The following is a 21,089-nucleotide window of genomic DNA, read 5'->3' as shown; positions in this document are numbered from 1 at the left end:
GTGCTTTATGGCCAGGATGTGATTTGCTGTAGCCCAAGCAGTTTTGCCTATCGGCCTGAAGAAGCTTTTCCTTTCAACAGAGCCAGGCTGGGCAGCCAGGAAGCTGGTTTCTGGGCCCCCTAGGTAGGCAGTCCTGTGCCCCCAGGGCTTTTCAGCCCCTAAGCCACTGGTGTGAATGTCTGTTGTCCATCCTGTGCTGCCTGCTGTCTGCTGAGTGATAGCTCCTCACGTTGTAATTATTGCCTCTGTCCTCCCTTTATCCACAGCTCCAAGCACTAATACTTTCATGGCACACTGGAGCGTTAAGAACCTGAGTTAAGGCTTTCAGCACACAATTAAATGCAGTCTGTGGTATTATTGTATTATCTGAGACTTAATCGTAAGCATGAGGGAGTTTAAGGGCACTTTTGTAGCTTCGGTTTCCTGTGATGGGGTTTTTCTGTGAAAGGTTTATTGATTCTGCTTTCCCAGGGGGGAAGTGTTTGGCCAGAAGCTAGTGCTGAACACCAAGGATCTTCAGAGTCCCACAGACCCTCATTGGTCCTGGCTCTTGGGGACAGAGATAATAAAAACAGACCAGCCTTTTCCTCCACAGTGTGCAGTGTAGAATTGGGCAGTACTAGGGCTATGATGCAAAATGCTAGTCATCTGCTTTGGGTTCTTGACAGAACTAGAACTCTGTACAATCTCAGAAAGTGTGGAGATGGAGAGAAAAGAGGCCCACACTTGAGGTACAGACATTCTGATAATGTCAAGGCTGTCTTTAAGACAAATTCTTTAGATGAGCTGTGATCAAATAGTCAGGAGCCCCCAGTTGATGAGCATACAGCCAAGCTGTTCTCACATATGTCACAAGATCTTCTGGGAATGTTTTTTCCAAGTCCGTTCAGAGAATATATCATTTGTATTGTGTGACTTATAGGTGGGAGTGTTGTTATGTTGTTTATATTGACCTCTGTTTAAAAGGACTTTTTCTTAAGAGGGCTTTTGAGGTAGAAGGCAGTCAGCCTATCTGGTCATGGGAAGCTTGCCTGTGTGAGATTGAATTCAGCCCCCTGTGGTCTCTTTGTCTCTGCCCCTGACATAGGTACAGCTGAATGCCGGCCAGCTTCAGTATATCCGCTTAGCCCAGCCTGTATCAGGCACCCAAGTTGTGCAGGGACAGATCCAGACGCTTGCCACGAATGCCCAACAGGTATGTACCAGAGAGACACAGGGCTTGAGTTGGAGACAAGCAGCAGCTGGCTGGCTTCTGGTTGGAGAGGAGTGCTTCAGGACACAACTCTTGCCACTTCATCCTTCAGCAAGGGCCACCCACCCTTATACCCCAGTCTGTTCTGCTGCCCAAGAACAGATGGGGGTAATTGGAAGATTGGATTCAAAGGGTGTCTCACATTAGATTTGTTCTCAAGGGCCAAAGAGAAACACAAACCAGAGGAAGCTGTGAGGGTACCTGAAAGAAGCCTGATGTGTGTACATATATGTCAGGCCGGAGAAGCTTAATCCTTAGGCTGCATTTCCATCTTTAAATCCGAGTGGCTATGGTGTTCTGGCACTTTCTGTTCCCTCTAGAAAACTTCAATCTTACCCTACCTCTCCACCCACCCCTGGCCAGAAAAGTCTCCCCTCATCTCCTCCCCTGCCCTACAGTGTTGAAAGCTGTGAGCACAGAGTCGAGGAGTCTGCCCCCAGCCCTGGAGGATTGAGGGACATGGACATCCTTTGCAGAGGTTGGGGGATTCTGGTCAAGGGGAGGCATTTAATGGATTCTTCTGCCTCAGACCCAAAAAAAGCAGCGATCGTTTAAGAGCTGGACCCGTCTGGCCCAGTTGCATTTCTGGTGATGCATCTATTGACAGTGGTGACAGAGCTGAGTTTGTGAGCAGGTCTCCAAAGATCTCATTTGGGAAAATTGGAGAATTGAGCCAAAAGTAAGGCTTCTGAGTTCCATGTAGTCTCTGGGATCATTAAAGGGCCCCTTTCTTACTCCCTGCTCATCTGTGGATTTGGGCTTTTCCTTAGTTTTCCTTGGGGCTCAGTGACACTGATTCACAATTTAAGACTGGCCACACCTTTGGGTCCCTCTCTCTTTACAAAATTTTTTTCAGTTAGATGTGGTGGTGCACGCCCGTAATCCCAGCACTCAGGAGGCTGAGGCAGAAGGAGTGCTGCGAGTTTGAGGCCAGCCTGGGCTACATCGTGAGTTCAAGGTCAACCTGAACTGCATACCGAGACCCTGTCTCAAAAAAAAAATTTTTTTTTCCAAACCTTGTAAGATTCTTCTTGAGAGTCCCAAGGCTTTTTATGGCATGGGAATGGGAAGGAATGAGACAGGTTCTTGGTTTCTCAGCGGTCACTTAGGGGACAGAACTAAAGCCAGAAAATAGAGTTGGGAAAAAAGGGAGATAGGCCAGAGGGCAGTTAAAATCTCCACAACAACATGTAATTGTGACAACCTGCCATTTAGTAGGTGCTCAATAAATGTTGAACGAATGCCAAACAAATAATATATGTGTGATTTAAAGGTAAATGAGACTTTCTTTTCAGCTGCTGTAAATGGCAGTCCTGCTGGCCATGTGGCCCAGTTAACCTTATTTATAAGGAGAAGTTCCCATTTGTCTGAGGCTCATTCATTTATTTTGCAGACATTTCTTGAATACTTACTTTGCACTGGAAGTTTAAGGACAAAACAGCTCCTGCCCTCAAGCAGTTTATAGACCTGTGGAAGAAAGGCCCAAAATGAGCAACAGTAGTACAAAGTTTATATGAAGTCCTTTGTTACCTGTCCCCTTTCTTGCTTCTCTTAGCCTCCTGGGTAGGCCTTGCAGGGCTTGTTTTTGGCTGTCACGAGGATACTCAAGAGCACAGGCCTTACCTTGCAGGTTGGCTGTGAGCATTCCAGGAGCTGGTACAGAGTCCATTGCCAGTCAGATGTTCCATACACTCACACGTGCACAGGCTCTGGTCTTTGTAGTTTATCAAAAGTTGTCCTCAGCAGTTGTCAGCATATGCTACGATCTACATGTCAGTAAATTTATTTTAAAATCCCCACATTTGATTTTAAGTGCATGTGCTGTACGTGGCTTGCTTGCTGTACCTGCTGTCCCTCCCCCTCCCCCTCTCTTCCCTTGGCCCAGAGTGCTGCACGTTGCCTCTCGGAAAAAGTACTTCACAAGTTTGCCATGAGGACTGCCAAGGCCACTGTTTGCCAGGGTGTTTCATATTCCACTCAGATAATCTGAGTGATACGGGTTTGGTTTGGATCCCACCTTCTAAGATGAAAGGGACCATTCACCACTTTGCCCAGCATTTTAAAATCTACCTTCATTGGCTGAAAGATGCATTCTTAGGGCTTCTACCCAAAACCATGTTACACATTCTCTTGTGAAAACCAAGGAGTTAAGTATTCTCCTTGAGGTGACGGGTGATTGCAGGAGGAAGAGTACAATAAGAGGTACTAGAAGTTGTCTCATACATGCTCCAGGTTCTGTGTGCTATGTGGTGCCAACTGTTTGGGTAACCATCAGTGGTAGGAAGTGGGGGGCGAGGGGGCTTGATTTCCAACCCTCATTGAGCACCTGCTCTGTGCTAGGCCTCATTCTGGGCACCGAATAGGCATTGTCTTATTTGGACTTTGTGGGTGGTGGACTGGTGGAGCAGACCCTGCAGCTGACATTCCCACTCTGTCATTTTGCATCCCACAGATCACACAGACAGAGGTCCAGCAAGGACAGCAGCAATTCAGCCAGTTCACAGATGGACAGGTAGGATACCCAGTTTGGGCAGGGTCAAAGGGCAAGGAGTTGTGGGGAACAAGGTCACAGGTGATATGTGGGTTTGGATGATTAGAGCAACTAGCCTGTCCTCTACTGACAATGAATAGACGGAACTTGCTGTAAAAGGTATAGTCTTTTAAGTCAAGGCATGTATCCTTTAGATTTATAGACATCTGGGAACTCAAATAATCTTAAACATTATGTTGCCCAAATTGCCGTTTTACGGATGAGTAAGCTAAGCTCTAGAGGTAGGAAGTGCCTTGTACATGTGCTCAATCAGCTGTTCATTGCAGAGCCAGAGCCAGATTAGAATGGAAGTCTCCTGTTTCCCCCCTTTTTTTTCCCCTAAGCCATGATGCTTTGTAATAGCACATACAGTTAGTTAAAATGCAGACAACCTATGGCTGGCCTCCTGTGGTCTCTGGGTGCCTGGAATTCAGTAATTCTAAATCCATTTAAGGAAACTTCCTTTTCTTGCTGCTTTTCCCTTTAAATACTGGGACCTATAGGACGATGAATCCAAACTTGTGTTCTTTGCTGCCCTAAAGGGAAAAGAACTAGCAGTGGGGCCCCCTCTGACTTCTGACAGTCCCAGGTGTCAGACTTTTATGCCAGGGCTCCTATAGGTGGGGGTCCTAGTTTTTGGTTTCTTTGGGAGCCTCTGAGAAATCAAGAGGCCAGGAGGGCCTAATCTTAAGGGCCATGAGAGCTTTGTCACCCATACAGGGTTGGTGTTTAACACCAGATCGCCTCCTTCACAGGCCCTGGGTAGGAAATCCAGGTGCAGTTCAGTGTCAGCCTGAGCCAGGTATGCAGAGGAAAGCAGGCAAGGGGGTAATCACTACTGCCCCGCCAGTGAGGAGTGCCAAGACTTGGGGAAATGCTGACTTCCAAGCTGCTGGTACACTAGTCAAATTGCTTGTGTTTGTCGCAGAGGAACAGCGTGCAGCAAGCTCAAGGCTCTGAGCTAACAGGAGAGGCAGAGCCCAGAGAAGTGAAAGCCACAGGAAATGCAGCTCCCTGCACCTCCTCCCTGCCCACCACACATATACCCCCTCACACCAGGCTGGTGCCTCCTGTGTCTGCTGCTCCCAGCCCCAGGAGAGCCCCACATCCCCTACTCCCTCTGATGCCTTCCAGTGGGTGGTGGTTGAGGTATCTTGGGGCCCCCAACCAGCTTAAGACCCATAGGAAGCTGCATCCCCTTCTCCCAGGAGTGACCTCATTCTCTCCTCTCCACCCCTCGCAGCAGCTCTACCAGATCCAGCAAGTCACCATGCCTGCAGGCCAGGACCTCGCCCAGCCCATGTTCATCCAGTCAGCCAACCAGCCCTCTGAAGGACAGGCCCCTCAGGTGACCGGTGACTGAGGGCCTGAGTGGGCAAGGCCAAGGACACCCAACATAATTTTTGCCATACAGCCCCAGGCGATGGGCACAGCCTCCCTTCCCAGAGGACCCTGACGACCTCAGCACCTCCTGCAGGCTAGGACACTGATGCACTACACCCTATGCCTGGGGACCGAGATTCTCCAACAGAAAGATGGAATATTTTTAATTTCCTATTTTCCCCCCAAGGAATTAATAATTCATTATGTTGATCTGTGTGTCCAATGCTATGAAATGAGAATATTAAATAACGTATTTATGGCATTTTCTTGAAGTGTGTAGTTAGAGAAATACTTTTTCTTTTTCTTTCTTTTTTTGGTTCTCATTGCCACTTCTCTTAGGAGCAGATCTTCCTAGGGGTGCATGAGATTTTCTGACTCTTGGAACAGCTGCTGCCCCAAGATTTGCCACCATGTTCTGCCCTCAGACTGAACTAATGAATGTGTTAGCTTCTTTTTTTACTAGTTCAATTCCCACCCCCAAGCTCACCCCTGAGCTTGCATCCAGAGGCCACGGAAACATTCCTTGTGCTTAGGAGATGAACTCATTCCCCACGGAGAGTAGATGGTTTCATCCCCACAGCCTTCTCTCCCAGGGACCCAAGGAGATTAGAACTTTGTGCATTTTGCCCCCTCTCAATTTCACTTTTTAAACACATTAAAAATTGTGCTAGTCTCCTTTTCTGCATGGACTTCAAACTGCATGAAATGCAATAAACCTCATTTTTGATACTCTAGAGTTGGTTTCTGTGTATGGGGACATCATGGGCCACTTTACTTACAAAAGACTTGGAAAGGTTTGTTTGTCCTCAGTTTGGGTATCTGAAAGAAGAGGCACCCTTGTGAGGAGGGGTGTCCAAAACTAAGGGCACTTTTACACCATATATGTTATCCAGACTGAGGTCCTTGGCTGGTTTTACAAGCAAGCTTCATCAGAACATGTCTGCTGCTCAGAAGTATGCAGCTGCCTGACCTAACTGGACTACCACACATGTCCTCCTTGATTGAAGGCCAGGGGGTTCTCTCTCCTAGAAAATGCTGGCCCTGTCCTGCAAACAAGGGCCAGGGCAAATCCCTCTAGTCTTCCCCGTCATAGGCTGGGCCTGAGTTGCTGCTGTGGCCATGCTAACTACCAGAGGCTTGGCATCTGCCATGAAGGGTAGCTCAGTCCTTTTGTCAGCCAGCAACTCATGGCTGCTAGAGCCAGGGCCTGCTTCCTGACTTTGGGATCAGGGAGAGCAGAAAGTCGCTGGTGGGCCATCTTTCTAACCTCCAGCATGCATCTTTATAGCCAGAGTGCAGCCTGTGGTTGTGGGAAGAACAGTGAACTGGATGCCAGAAAAAGAGGCATTTTGCCATAAAACCATGGGCAACTTGCTGCCTTTGGGATTGTCGAGTGAGGGAGGAATGAGGAAGAAGCTTACATTACAGTTTCAGGCCTAAGCCTGATGCTCTTAGGATTCCCTCACTTCAGACCACAGTGGCAGAACATGAATCGGTGTTCAAGAGCTAGAAAAGACTCATGCAGTACCACTGTCCTCTGTTCATTCTTCCTCCCAGACTTCTTAGGCCTGGTTAAATATCTTGCCTAGATTTAGGTCTGCCCACTTCTGCCCTTTACTTGGGCTGTTGGATGTCTATGTCATGTCTGTGTCATTCTATTCCACTTAAGTACTTACCTCATTCCACGAGATAGTTGAGATAGCCTGCAATGAAAACAGCACAGGGCCAGGGATTTAGCTCAGTGGTTGCACCGCCTGCCTCGCAAGCTGAGGACCCGGGTTTGATCCCCGGTACCAAAAAAAATAAATAAATAAAAAACAAGAACAAACCAGCAAAACTTACACAGTTGTTAGAATGATTTGATGGTAAGCTTCCTGGTCACCAAAGCAGAGAGATGGAACCAGGTAAGATTCATTCACAGCATAAAAGGAAGAAAACTAACATTGTTTTCCTACTACAAAGTTTTGGGCACATAGTACTCTTCCAGTGTCATGAGGGGAAGTAAAGCGGGTGACACTGATGTGAGAAGTCAGTAACTGCCCCTGTAACACAGTGAGTTGGGGCAGCTTCCACCAACTTGTAAGTTCTGTATGCAGTTACCATCCTTCTAGCCATCGACTTGTCTTGAACGGAAGTCCTTGGGCCTAAGCACCTGTCCTGTATGCAAATGCATCTCAGTGAGACACCATATGATCAGCAAGTTCGGGCCTGGGATTTAGCTCAGTGGTTCCGCTGCCTGCCTCGCAAGCACAAGGTCCCGAGTTCGATCCCTGGTACCCCCAAAAAATTCAATAATCAGCAAGTTCTTTCGGACTGCTTTGTTCCCACCCTTGCGTGGAGAGAACACTAGAGAGAAAAAGTGAGCCAGCAGTGGGGCTCAGTCTCAAGAGAATGCAGGAGCTCTACTATCTCATTTCCTCGTGCCCTCTGTCCCACCTTGCTGCTCTTCCACACATTCCTGAAAATCCAAGCGTAATTGGAATTTTAGGCCAGTTGATGGATCCCCATTTCCCCATAGAGTCTGTGGCATAGACTCATTCTTGTTTTGAAGATGTTTCGATCAATTGTGATTGGCAAGCAGTTTCTCTGCTGAGCACGTTCCCTTTAAATTGCTCTGCCAGCAAGGCCCATCCTGGTGTAAACAAACCCTTTGGTGCAGCCCAAGAGAGCCCCTATCTAATACTCAGCACGATCCCCTTACATCCGGAGCACTCTTTAAACATTTTCCCTAGCATTTGTGGCATCCGTCCTGATGATCTTCACTGTGACCCTGCAGGAGAGAAAGGAAGAAGGATCAAGATCCCTGTGTTAATGATGGAGTCATGAGAGGCCTAGTGAAATGCAGTGATTTGCTCAAGGTCACTGTATTAATTAGGGTTGGAGTTAAAACTGGAAACTCATCCCCTGTGCAGGCACAGTTGCTCTCTAGCCAAAGTGGTATGTGTGTATGTTAGAACACACCTATAATCCCAGCTGCTCAGGAAGCTGAGGCAGGATAACGATAAATTCAAAGCCAGCCTGGGCAACTTAGCCCCTGTCTCAAAAATGTAAAAAGTGAGGAGATGTAGCTCAACACTTACATCCAGGGTTCAGTCCCTAGTATTGGGGGTGAGGTACTAAAGGTGGGCCTTTTCCTTTTACTCAACCTCCCAGAATTCACTAGCCCTGCCCTATATATATGTGGAATAAGTAAAGTAATTGGGTCCAGTCAAGGGACAGCTGGTAGTTGGAATAACTCTCCAGGAGCCTGATGCTGGAGGTTGGAGACCCCTGGGATTGTGAGCGGAGGACCTGGCTGGGTTCCTTGCTGCACAAGTCTTCCAAGGCCACAAGGGGGCAGCATGCAACACTTGGCACAATCAGGGAGATGCCCTGCCCCACCCCCATCTCAATTTGAGACAATTGTAGGAACTGAGAGAGTGTCCCTTTTCTCAGTGGATACGTCCTTAGCCCCCTTCCTAATAAGACATTCACCCTTTGAAGAGAGGAGTCTCTGCGGGATGACAGTGAGTGTTGGAAGCTTTGGGCTCCACAGTACATGTTGCATCAAGATGGGGGTCAGATTTTAATAAGGACTTTCTGACAGCCCAGGTTTCTCCAAGGTTCTCCGTATCTCCTCAACTCGCTTTCCTCCCACTCCACCACCCCCATGCACTCTATGCTCCTGTCACACCCAATTACTGGTTCCTAAACTCACTTCCATGTTTTCAGAATGTGCTAGCCCCAATGCCTGGAATGCCGTTTCACTCCCCTTTTCACATATTGATCTCCTATACATCCATCAAGGCTCAATCTAAATGGCTCTTGCTAAGAAATGTCTAATTTCTGGGGCAGAGTCAGCGAGGATCTCTTCGATGCTCCCGTATCAACTTCTTCAAACTATTATTAGAGCTCATATACATGGTCATTCAGCAAATATTTCTTTGGCACCTTCTGTGAATAAGATATTGTTTTGGACATTCTGAAAACAGCTGAAGATAAGCCAGATGAAGGTGCTATTATGGAGCTCATATTGGATATTGAGTTGGAGATGGGGATTGGTTGGGAATGAGTGCAAAAGACAATAAACACTAGAACAAGTTGGGCTCTGAAGCAACTCCTTATCCCACTGATAGGAAGTTTCTCGTCTTGACCATCTTCCTCACAGGTGGCCCTGCAGTTCAGGGTCGCCTCTGTGCCTGTACAGCAGGGCACAGAGCCTGGCACCATGAGTGTCACAGTACGTGATGAGTGAGTGAACGAACACAAAGCCATCCCTGCAGCGGGACAGCAGGCAGGGCCTTCAGCATGTTGCACCCGGTCCACCTCTGCTCATCTGCTTTACCATGAGTTTTTCTTTAAGGATTTTTTTTTTTGTTATTCTGTTTTGTTTTTGCACTGATAATAGGCTAGGCAGGAGCATTAGAAATTATCCTTTTAAGAAATTGCTGTGTAGAAAAATACAGCTCAATGGGAGGGGGATTTAGCTCAGTGGTGCCAAGGTCCTGAGTTTGGTCCCCGGTACCGCAAAAAACAAAACAGCTCAAGCTTGGTGCCTAAATGGCTTCTCATTTCCTCTTCACATCCTCACTAAGTAGGTATTCTCCCCATTTTATTTTTATTTTTATTTATTTATTTTGGTACCAGGGATTGAACTCCGGTCCTTGTGTTTGCACAGCAGGCGGCAAAACCACTGAGCTAAATCCCCGGTCCCTTCTCCCCATTTTGTTTTCCTTCTTCCCACTTTATAAGCAAGAAACTGAGGTTCAAAGAGGTTAAGAAATTGCCCAAGGCCACCAGCTGATTGAATGGAGCCAGATGCTCCAAAAAGCCTCCTACCTGAAGTGTCCCAGTGGCTCAGCTCCCATTCAGTCTATTCTGTTCAGGAAGGACCCTCCCTCACAAACTTCTGGATAGAGACTGAGCATTTGTCCCACAGCTCCAGTCATCCCTAGGCCTCTGTAAGATGACATCTGACCTCTCTAGAAGAGAGGACCCCAAGGTGGAAGCCAGTGATCAGGAAACTTGGACATGGTCTCCTCAAGGCCCTCGGAGACAGCCAACGTTAACTCTATTAAGTTTCTTTTCACATTGCCAGGCTGGTGGTGTCAGCCCTAACTTGGGTGCTATGTCACTACCACAGCCCAGGAAAAGGGGACAGGAGGACAGTAAGGCTGGCACTCAAAAGGGTGAACCTGAGCTGGGCCCCAGCTGGGCCAGGCTGGGCTGGCTGCACTCCTCTGTCTGCCTGGTGCTGAGGTAAGATCTGAAACAGAGCCCCAGCTTGCCCACAGGCCTGAGCCTCTGCCCCTCCTCCGAGGCCTGGCCTCCGCTGAGCCCCAAGACACCTCTGTGAGCTCCTAACTCCTCCCAAGTCCCTGTGCTTCTCTCTCTCAGTGAAGGTGTGTGAGACAGAAGCTTTCTAAGATCTCATATGTGTCCAAATGTCTTTATTTTGCCCTTTGATTTAGATGACAGTTTGGCAAGACAGGAAATTAAAGGTTCACAATTATTTGCCCTCAGCACTCTGAAGATGCTCTTCCATTGTCTTTTGGCATCTGTTGTTGCTGATGAGAAGTTTACTGTCAATTCAATTATCGGACCTTTGTAGATAAGCTTTCTTTTCTCTCTGGTGGCCTTTAGAATTTCCTGTTTATTCTTGATATTCTACACTTTGACTACAAGGTGTCTAGATATAATTTTGTTTTGTTTTGAAAGATCTCTTACTAGGCAGTCTGGGGTGGGCCTTCTAAAACTGGAAATTCATGTCTAATTTCTGGAAGAGCTCAGTCACTCTATTCAGTATCTTTGTGAAACTAATAGTACATATGCAATAGTCTTATCCAATCTTTAATGTCTCTTTCCTTTCATGTTTCTTTATTGTTCTGTGCTTTCTTCTAGAAAATTTCCTAAGCTCTAGCTTCTAATTCAGTAATTCTCTTTTCAGCTGTATTTACTAACTCATCTTTTGGGGTTTTTTTTTCAATGTCAGTGACTAATTTTCATTTCTAAAATTTCTAGCTAGTTTTCATTTCCACTGCATGTTCATGTTTGATGTCTTTCTGTTCTTATTGGATAGATATCATTTCTTCCTTTATCTTCTTGAAAATTTTAACTATATTAAATTTATTTTCACATTGCTCCATTTTCTCTGGGTCTTCAAGTATGACTTCTTCCATGAGTGATATGTCTCTCAAGGTACTGTGCTTCTAATATGTTGTGAAGTATATCCTCAAGACTATCATCAGCACACTTTCCTGACTGCCATAGGATGTGAAAGTCACCACACAGGAGGGTTTCTCAGTTGTATGTGCCCAAGCCATGTGGGGTTGCACTAGCCTCAAAGAGCTCTTATATTAGTGTCTTCACTTGGGGTTTTTGTTTTTATTGTTGTTTTTGTTTTTTTGAGACAGAGTCTTGCTATGTAGTTCAGGCTGTCCTTGAACTCACTAGGTAGCCCAGATTGGCCTCAAACTTTTTGCCTCAGCCTCCTGAGTGCTGGGATTATAGGTGTGCATCACAATGCCCCAGTGACTTGGGGTTTTTGGATGGCATGGATATCAAATCCTGCACCTTCCGTCTCCCCACATAGACAGGATGAGATGTCATACTCACATGGGTATTCACTCTCCCTAAAGCCAGGATCAGGTGGCAGGCAAAGATCCAGTATTAAGCAAGGCGCCTACTGTACCCCTGCCATTTGTGAAGACTATAGCTACCATTCCTGTCCCTACTGCAACACTGAACTCCCCTCAAGTGGCAACTTTCTCATGTCCAGGAATACCCTCTCACTTCTGCCTTAAAGATTTCTCTTTCTAAGCGAGACATGATGGCGCATGCCTGTAATCTCAGCACTGAGGAAGGAGGCAGGAGAATCACAAATTCAAGTCTAGCCTGGACAACTTGGCAACTCAGTGAAACCCTGTCTCAAAATAGAAATGTTTTAAACATGTTCCTGCCACCTTGTACCACCAGTGGCTCATGCATGACTGTCCCATTGGGTGGCCTGTACCACTGGATGGGACCATTCCATGCAGCCCAATGAGACAGTTGTCCATATACCACAGGTGGTTCAGAGCCACCCAGAAGTGAGACATATGAATTAATGGCCCATATGAATTAATGGCCCCATTGTGAACCTGTTAAAAAGACTGGAGATTTAGCTCAGTGACAGAACTCCCCTTAATTCAATCCTCAGTAATGAAGAAAAAAAAGATTTCTAATTCTTGCTTTTTTTTTTTTGGTACTAGGGATCGAACTCGGGTCCTTGGGCTTGTGCAGCAGGTAGTGAAACCACTAAGCTAAATCCCTGGCCCTCTAATTCTTGCTTTTGAGCCTGGATATTTTTTTTAAAACCCAGCATATATCTTGCATATCTAATATTTAAAGGAAGAGGGGACTTCCATAGGAGTTGGGTTTGTTATTGTTCCATTTTTGCTTTTGGCAGTACTGGGGATCCAACCCAGGGACACTACCACTTAGCTATACCCTCAACCCTTTTATTTTTTGAAACAGGGTCTTGCTAAATTGCCCAGGCTGGCCTTGAACTTGAGATCCTCCTACCTCAGCCTCCTGGGTAGCTGGGACTACAGACATGTGCCAGCACACCTGGCTTCCATAAGTTTGATCAAGCTTGGGTCAGAGACAAGGGAGTCTCTGGGAACCTGAGTCAGCTTAAGGTCAAGCTTGACCTGGAAGTCTTGCTCTCTGAGACTCTTCACCCTGTCACTGAGCTACTCTTGCCTCTCTTCCGAGCCCTCCTCCCAGAACCCCCAGCTCCCTTATGAAGCCCTTTTCTGAAAACCTTTTCCTACTCTGTGTCAGTCCCTTCTTCTCACACCACCTCCTGCCCTCATCCAAGTTCCTCCCACCAGGAAAGCAGGGAAGATCTTTTGTGATGCACACTCGGGACTCAGAACAGTCCTTCCCGTTATTTTCCAGCAGTTCCACTGTCCTAGTCGCTGTCACTGAGAACATGGAACCTACCAGCAGGACCCCTGGGCTACTGGCCTTCTGCCCAATCTTCCAGGAGCAGGGTTAAAGAGGAAGAATCCTGAAGGCAGAGGAGAAGCAGTGCAAGAAGGGATGGCTTTGACCTTCATTTCCGCATCCTTTTTCCGGTGTCTCCTCCTTAGGCCCCCCTCCAGGTTTTAGATCAGTGGGGGTTCACTCTCGCTGAGCTCATACACATTGTTCCCTCCCCACTTCCTGTGGCTCTGGGCTGACTAGCCTGACCAGCTTGGCCTTGGCCAGGGGGCAGCTCAGTGACTACTCAGCTCTCAAGGACAACTCCCTGGGTTCCTCCAGCCCCTTCATCCACTGGGCAGGCTAAGGCTCCTGTCATTTCTGGGCTGCATAGGGGACAAGAAGGCTTTAACGCTCCTATCTCCCTCCTTCTGCTTTCTGTGGAGGTGGGCTCCAGAGGCAACACTGTGGTGCTGTCAGCCATGAGCACCCTCTCCGCCAAAATGGATGGCTCATGTTTGTACATAATCTGTACATAATCCTTACACAATATGTGACTTTCAAATCCAGCCCTCACGACAGCCAGAGATTAGGGAAGTACTGTATGTACAGGCAGGATTGGAAGCCCCGCCCCGACCGCTGGTTCAGGGCTTTCTGTCTCAGCACTGTCAATCTTCCTTCGTGCGGGTGCCCTTTGCCCACCCCTCCTGCGCTCTCTCCTGAGGCGCCTCAGCTTCTGCAGTATACCAGGCTCAGACACTGGCCAGGCTTCCTGTTTCCTATCCAGTCAAAGTACCCTTGGCCTGGCATTCAAGGCCTCCTGCATCCCTCTGGCCATATGTTCTCATCCTCCCCCATGCTCTAGAAATCCTGCCATCCCAATGCCCCACTTACATGCACTGCAACAAGGGTCAAGCACTCTGTTAGGTAAATCTCTACTGAGGCTCGGTCTTCTTGACTGTAAAGTGGGGGTGAGTACTGCACAGTGTGCATCTGTACCCCAGCTACTCAGGAGGCTAAGCCAGGAAGATAGGAAGTTTGGAGTCAGCCTGGGCAACTTAGGAAGACCCTGTCTCAAAATTTAAAAGGATTGGGGATGTAGCTCAGTGTAGAGGGCTTGCCTAGCATGTGTGAGGCCCTTGGTTCAATCTCCAGTACTAAAAAACATAAAAATAAAATGAGGGTATGAACAGTGTTGTTTCCCAGGGGTCTCGGGATGCTGAGAGACAAGGCAGGTCTGGCATCATGCAGGAGGCTTAGCATTCAGCCCAGCTTTGTTGATGGAAGATGTAGGCATTATGGGTTATACTTCTCTGGACCTCCCTGAGTCCTCCCCACGTTTGTCCCCAACAAGGCTCCCTCTGTCACTGCCAGGGGAGACACCTCCCTCCTTTCTCTAGCAACCATTAAAACTATAAGGAAACCCCGGGGTTCCTGGGTGCAGGGAGAGCGGAGAGGCAAGGTGGGTGGAACCCCCCCTCCCCACCCAGCCACAGCAACTGGTTTTATACATTATGTGCTACCTTATGATTCTGTCTGTAAAAAGGATTCCCTTGCTGATGAAGTCAGAAAACTGCTGACTTTAATCACCCTCTCCCATCCCAGGAGAGGAACCCAAGCCCTTCAATGACCTGAGGTCTCACAGGGAGTCAATAACAGGCTGAACCTGGCTGGCCCCAAAGGCTGAGGTCCCAGCCACTTCTGAACTTTCATCCTTTCAGACCTTTCACCTCCTGGCAGAAGTGAGTCCTGGAGAACAAGGATTGGCCACATACAGTTCCCTCAGCCGCCACCACTGACCTAACCACTCATGGCCCCATAGGCAGGTGCCAGCCAGAGGGAGAGCACAGGTCATAGGCAGTTCTGGGGTCACCAACTGAAGTTCCCGCACTTCTCTGAGCCTTAACCTGCTCTTTGTCCTATAAGGGACAGGGCCTGGCACACAGTTGGTGCTCAGCAAATGGGAGCACTCTCCCTCCCCGCTCTTCCTCCCAATCAATACTTGCTCCACTGATGGATGATGGGGACAGTGATGAATCACAGCAGGTCTTGGAGCCTGCCCCCTTCCCCAATAGATGGGAAGAGTGAAGTGCAGGCCAGAGGAGGGACTGCACAGGTGGGACAGTGGGTGGGTCTGGGTAGAGCAGGGACATTTTGGCAGTGTGACCAGGGAGGAACGTGGTGCTGGGGGTTGGGAAGGAAGCTGCTGAGGATGAAGCCGAGGGAACAGGTGGACGAGCGGGAAGAAGGAGGGCAGGAAACCAGCACAACCCCACCTCCCTCCAGCAGAGGGGTCAACTGAGCAAGCGTGGGACAGCTGTTTGCTCAGAAAAGTGTCTTAGTCACTAAGGCCGAAGTGGGGAAAGTCCATCCTCCCAGTCATGTCCTGGGAATCCGGATGGGGGCAGAAAAGCCACAGGATGACACTCAGAGTGGCCACCTGTCCTCTCTGAACTGGACTTTCTCCTCTGCCTCCTCCACTTTCCTGGGCACGGACACACACGCACCAACTAAACTTTGCCAGGGCCTCCTACAGCCACTTTCCATCCCTTCCACCCCTCAGGAAGAGCTCAGAGGCGCTCTATACTTTGAATAGCCGTGTACCTGCAGGAGAAACAGGAAGTGCTTCCTGAGATCTAACTTCCATCCTTCTAGCTGCAGCTACAGTCTCTTTCCTCCCATTGTCTTTGAAGAGGTGACCTGGAGCTGAAGTTGGGAAAGATGATAAGAGGCCATCTCCCTACAGAGAGGGCTCCACAGAGGAGGAGAAGGGACCTTTGAAGTTCCCCAAACAGGAAGAGAGGCATAGGGTTCAGAGGTGATGCTGAGCTAGAGGATCAGATTTCCCAGAACAGACCCAATTTTAAATATTCTGAGTGTGATAAGGGCAACCTGAATTCAAGTTCCATTTCTGCCACCAAAGAGCCTCAAAAGACCCCAGGCCTTTGGCAGCTGCTTTCCTTGGTACCATTCACATCCAGACCCTAGTCACACCCCCTGGATTCCAGATGGAAGATGCCCAGACAGGCAGCTACTCAGGGTCAGGGGAGGCAATGCCATGTAGTGTGTGTCGGGGGGGGGGGATACTGGCTTCTGCTTAAGGGAGAGATTACCCAACCAGCTGAGGCGGGTCATCCATAGTGCATCCATTGCATCCGGGGTCTAGAAACCTTCCCCAACTGCTTGAAGATCAGTACATAACCTGCCCAGGGGCACCAAGCTCTCCGCCTGGGCACACCTGGAGCCAGGGGCTACAGGAGAGATTCAGGTCAGACCCCAGAAGGTGCCCCCGGCCAAGCAGAAGGAAAAAGGTCACTAAGGAGCTGGGGTGCTACTGGCTGCCAAGCACAGCTTGGGGACCCCCGGGTCCCTACAGCGCCCTCACAGCCCGCCCACAGCCCTGCCTCCCGCCCTCCCCTACTGCCGCTCAGCAGATCAATGCTGCCTTTGCTGACAGCTGAGAATTGAGCTCGCCGTCCCCCCCCCCCTCTCCTGCTCGGCTGTCCCCCGAGATCCTCCCGGAGGAACTGGGAAGAGTTTGCTGCGGAAGCTCTTCACCCCAGGGCAGGGCCTACAGAGGGAGAGGCCGGTCAGCCCCAGCTTTGGGCAGGAGAAGAGGGAAGGAAGATCAGGACACCTGAATTACTGCCCTGCTCAGAGGCCGCGGCTAAAGGGAAAGGGTCGCCCAGACAGCCAGACAAGGAGGTCAGGCAGCAAGAGGGACTTTTCAGCCAGAGGGGTGCTCTGTGGGAATGTCTCCTCTTCTCCTTCTCTGGTAGGACTCTGTGGGCCCTTGGGAGGACCCTGACTAGTTCTCCTAAAGCTGGCTCAGCGCTCACCTCCCCACACCCCATCTGCCCTGAGCCTGTTTCCCTGACCTGGGAGTAATGCACGGGAGAATTTCCCACGGGGCAGGGGAGTAGGAACAGGAATCCGGGGAGCCCCACTTCTGGGCGGGGTGGCTAACCGGGGGCTCTTCCCCCCGCTCCCCCATCGTGAAGAAGGGCATCTTAGAGATGGGGGAAACACAGACATGTCTGGGGCCCACCATGCTATGTACATCCCATGCATCTGGGCGGCCCCTGCGCACCAGGCCCCTCAGGTAGCACCCGCGCACCTGCACCGGCTTCCCTAGCTGGCACCCAGCACTGCGCTCACCGTACCCTGCCCGACCCGGCATGCACACTCATCGCTTACACCACCAGCCAGAAGTGCATGCATCTTCACACGCACCCACACCGCAGCTCGCAGATGCAAAACTGCTCATTCTGCACACACAAGTAGTCGCTTCTCCACCCACGCACGTCCAAACTCCGCAGGACACCGTGTCCCATGCACGACGGCGGCCACAACTCCACACTCCACGCCCCAATTTCCACAGCCACCTACGAGGCGTCCCATCCCCAGGCCACCCTTCGGAGCCACCCTGTCTCCGCAGCCGCGCACAGCCCTCGCACACGCCCAGCCTCCCGGTCCGCGCGCGCTGCCCCGCCACGCGGTCCCGCCCGGGCACCGACTCGGCGGCCCGCGCGCCCTGCCCCACCGCCTTCGTCCCCCCCCTCCGCCTTGCCTCGCTCTTGGCTCCCTCATTCCCTCCCGATTTGGGAAGTCGGCCGCGGGGCGGGCGGGGGCGGGCTGGGGAGGGGCGGGGCGGGGGAGGCTGACATGTGAGCGGCGCCGGCGGCAGGTGGAAAGGCGAGCGGCATGGAGCGCGTAATAAGAGAGTTGGAGTCGGAAAGAGCCGCCCCAGTCGCCGGGGAAGCGGGCGGTCATTGCGGGCTCCGGCAGCCCCCAGGCTCGGAGTGCCCGCCCCCTGCCCCGGCACGGCCCCGGCCCGGCCCCTAGCCCCCGCCGCCCGCGCCCACCTCGGGGCGCCCCGCGGGCCCCGGCTCCTAGCCATGCGCCCCTGAGCGCGCCCCCGGCCCGGCCCGCACCAGGCTCCGGCCCCCACTGCCTGGCGCCGCCCATGGCCGAAGCCCCCCCGCGCCGCCTCGGCCTGGGTCCCCCACCCGGGGACGCTCCCCGCGCCGAGCTGCTGGCGCTCACCGCCGTGCAGAGCGAGCAGGGCGAGGCGGGCGGGGGAGGCTCCCCGCGCCGCCACGGCCTCCTGGGCAGCCCCCTGCCGCCGGGCGCGCCCCTCCCTGGGCCGGGCTCTGGCTCGGGCTCCGCCTGCGGCCAGCGGTCCTCCGCCGCTCACAAGCGCTACCGTCGCCTGCAGAATTGGGTCTACAACGTGCTGGAGCGGCCCCGCGGCTGGGCCTTCGTCTACCACGTCTTCATGTGAGTCTGCGACCCAGCGCCCCTCCGTCTGCCCTCGCGCTGCCCCCCCACCCCCCGCGCCCGCCAGCCTCCCAGGGGACCGCCGCCCCGCCCTGGCTCCGCCTCCCTGCTCCGTCCTGACCCTCATCTCTGCCTCTCCCGCCTGAGACCCCTCGTTGGCTTCCCCAGCCTGACCCTAACTTCGGATCTCCCAGTCCCGACCCCTGCTGCCCTCTCTTCTGACCTCTTCCACCTCTACTCCTTACTTCCATCCGGATCGCTGGCCCCTGCCCCGCTGTCCCAGGTACTCTCACATCCAGCTTCTTGCCCCTCTCTGCTTGGCAAAGTCAGGAGTCACTATAATGAGGCTCCTTTTCCTCATCCTGCCTCTGCCTGCCTGTGTCCCGACATAGAGAGGACCCCTGGCCCCCATGTCTTCTGTCACCTCCTTCCCAGCTCTGCGGCTATGATGGGCCCCTCCTGGGCTCCCCTTGGGAATACACCTCCCCAGGGAGCCCCCTCCCCAGCCAGGGTAGGCCATTGGTTGTAGGTGTTTGGGGATCCCCATGGCCCTGACAGGCCTGTGTTCTGTGTCTGGCTTATCGGTGTCTTTAGGAGTTTTGCCCCCTACCCTCAGCTTCACAGCAGCAGTAGCAGGACTCTGCTGCCCTGCTCTGCCCTGCCGCGGTGGCCCAGTGAGCCTGCCTTGCTGGCCAGCCACACCAGGCCTGGCTCTGGGTACTGGGGGAAAAAGAAAGAGGAGAGGGGTATGTTTGGAAACACTGACACTGCAGGTGCCTCCTCCCCCTCCCCAGGCCACTACAACTTTCAAAAACACTGACCCCTCTTGGATGTAAAGAGTGAATTTTGGCAGCTCAGAGCTCCGTCTTGGGGGACGGCCTGGCCCAGCCAGGAACATGAGAGGCCACACAGATATCAGTTAAAGGGCTGGGCCTGGCGCTGGGACACTCAGAGGTGCCCGAGAGAAACCTCCAGTCCTTGGAAAATGTGCTATTAATCTGCTCTCACCACCCCTTGAGTCCTGGGGTCTCTTGGGTGGCCCTCTTAACTTCTACCTGATAGTCCGACAGTGCTTCTACCAGGCTGAATTCCATCTGTGTGTGTATTGGCCTGTCTGTTCATCTTTCCACCTAATAATCCTGCAATCTTTCTGCTGGTCAGTTTCCATCCTTCCCTCAGTCTGTCCGATGATCTGTGTGTCTACCTATTTGTCTATACACCTGTCCACCTGACAGCTTGTCTTCTACCTGGTTTTCCCCACCTGCCTTCTGGTTTGTCTTTCTGCGTGTCCCTCTGGTGCAGGCTTGCCTGCCTTTCCCCCTTCTGAACTAGGCCCTGAATTTCAGAGAGGAAGGGGAGGAAGGGGGATCAGGGAGAGAGAAAGAGAACTCCTTTAGCCATTAAGTAACTGGGGGTGCCAGCCTTGACTTTGAGTAGAAATCCCTGGCATAGGACGTGAGGTCAGGCTTTGGGTCAAGATTCCCCTGGGAGGGTTGGGGTGAACATTTCTCGATACAGAGGATGGTTGGAAGGATGAGGTTCAGTGCTGGTAGGGTGGGAGGTGAGGAGCAGGGGCTGCTCACTGAGAGTGGCTGCCAGGAATGCCTTGGCCAGGCCAGTGCTTGTCCTGACCCCTTGTCCCCAAGAGCCCAGGGCTAAGATGTTTTTTGGAGCTCTGGGGGAAGAAATGTGATATGAAAACATGCTGATGTTCAGGTCTCTGAGAACTGGTCATCCATCTTAGAGGTCAGAGTGGCCTGAGGCTCCAGAAGCCCCACTTCTTGGCCACTCTGTGACCTTGTGTTGGTTGCTGGACCTCTCTGAACTTTAGATCTGTAGATCATCAAAATGGGTAGAAACCCCAAACTTGCGGTCTCCCTCTTGCTGAGAAAATGAATGGGAGAGAGCTTGGTAAGCTGCAAGGGCCTGTCTGAGTGTGAGGGATGGCTGTTATTATTTCGGCTGGGGGAGGGCCCCACACAGAAGTCTCCCCTGTTCTTGAAGAGATCCAGATGTGGGATTTCTCAGCCACTCACTGTAGGGTCTTATGTGATCTTGGCAAGAAGTGCTTCCTGCCACTGGATATCTAGTCCTCCCCTCATTCCTTCCCTAGTCTCCCTCAGAGACAGCCCAACTGCTGTGTGCATACAGTTAGCTAGGACCTCCTTCTCACAGACACAGGCCGGTGACAAGAGGGCCCCTCAGAAGATCTTGGAAGAGAAGGCTTAGGAAGGAGGGAGCTGGGACATCTCCCTCACAGCTGCCAGGCCGACCCCTCCAGCTCCACAGAGAACCTGCACCTTTTCTGACACCTGGGGGTCAGGGACGGGATGCCCATAGATAGGACAAGCTTGATTTGGCCTCTCCTGCCAACAGCTGCCACTCTGGGAAATGAGAATGACAACTCGTGTCTTCTTTTGTGTGTGTGTGTGTGTGTGTTTGGTTTTTGTTTGGTACCAGGGATCGAACTCGGAACCTTGCGCTTCAGAGGCAGGCGCCAGAACCACTGAGCTAAATCCCCAGCCACCTCGTGTCGTCTTGTTGAGATCCAGAATGAGGGGTCTCCTCTGCGCTCTTCCTCTCTGTTTAGACTCCTGGTCTCAACACCCTGCACCCCACCCCGGGATAGGCTCTCAACCCTTCCCAGCTCTCAGTGTTTTGCAGAGACTGTTGTTGCCCATTCTGTTTCCTGGGCCCTGT

The 21,089-nt window shown here is 51.3% G+C and overlaps 2 protein-coding genes across 19 annotated transcripts in view; both read left to right on the top strand.

Moving 5' to 3' along the window:
• The window catches only part of Nfyc (nuclear transcription factor Y subunit gamma), a 68,645-nt gene extending 62,751 nt beyond the window's left edge, over nucleotides 1-5,894 (top strand). For 12 of the 14 annotated variants that reach the window (XM_087215208.1, XM_013068172.3, XM_087215203.1 and 9 more), the window contains 3 exons: nucleotides 1,088-1,195; nucleotides 3,705-3,764; nucleotides 5,026-5,894. In XM_087215208.1, the coding sequence (XP_087071334.1) occupies nucleotides 1,088-1,195; nucleotides 3,705-3,764; nucleotides 5,026-5,145 (288 nt within the window). In that variant the 3' untranslated portion in view covers nucleotides 5,146-5,894. The remainder of the gene's footprint in view (nucleotides 1-1,087; nucleotides 1,196-3,704; nucleotides 3,765-5,025) is intronic. The other 2 variants (XM_087215209.1, XM_087215200.1) reach the window with 1 other exon arrangement.
• Nucleotides 5,895-18,075: 12,181 nt separating this feature from the next.
• Kcnq4 (potassium voltage-gated channel subfamily Q member 4) overlaps nucleotides 18,076-21,089 on the top strand; it is a 48,763-nt gene continuing 45,749 nt past the window's right edge. For all 5 annotated transcript variants that reach the window (XM_087215194.1, XM_087215195.1, XM_087215193.1 and 2 more), the window contains exon 1: nucleotides 18,076-18,389. In XM_087215194.1, coding sequence (XP_087071320.1) covers nucleotides 18,076-18,389 — 314 coding nt within the window. The remainder of the gene's footprint in view (nucleotides 18,390-21,089) is intronic.

This window comes from Heterocephalus glaber, unplaced genomic scaffold (genome assembly GCF_053883595.1).
Source record: "Heterocephalus glaber isolate CG9 unplaced genomic scaffold, H.glaber_assembly_v1.0 deba00001452, whole genome shotgun sequence".
Classification (NCBI taxonomy): Eukaryota; Metazoa; Chordata; class Mammalia; order Rodentia; family Bathyergidae; genus Heterocephalus; species Heterocephalus glaber.
Note: the sequence above shows the minus strand (reverse complement) of the source record. Positions and strands in the feature narration are given on the sequence as shown.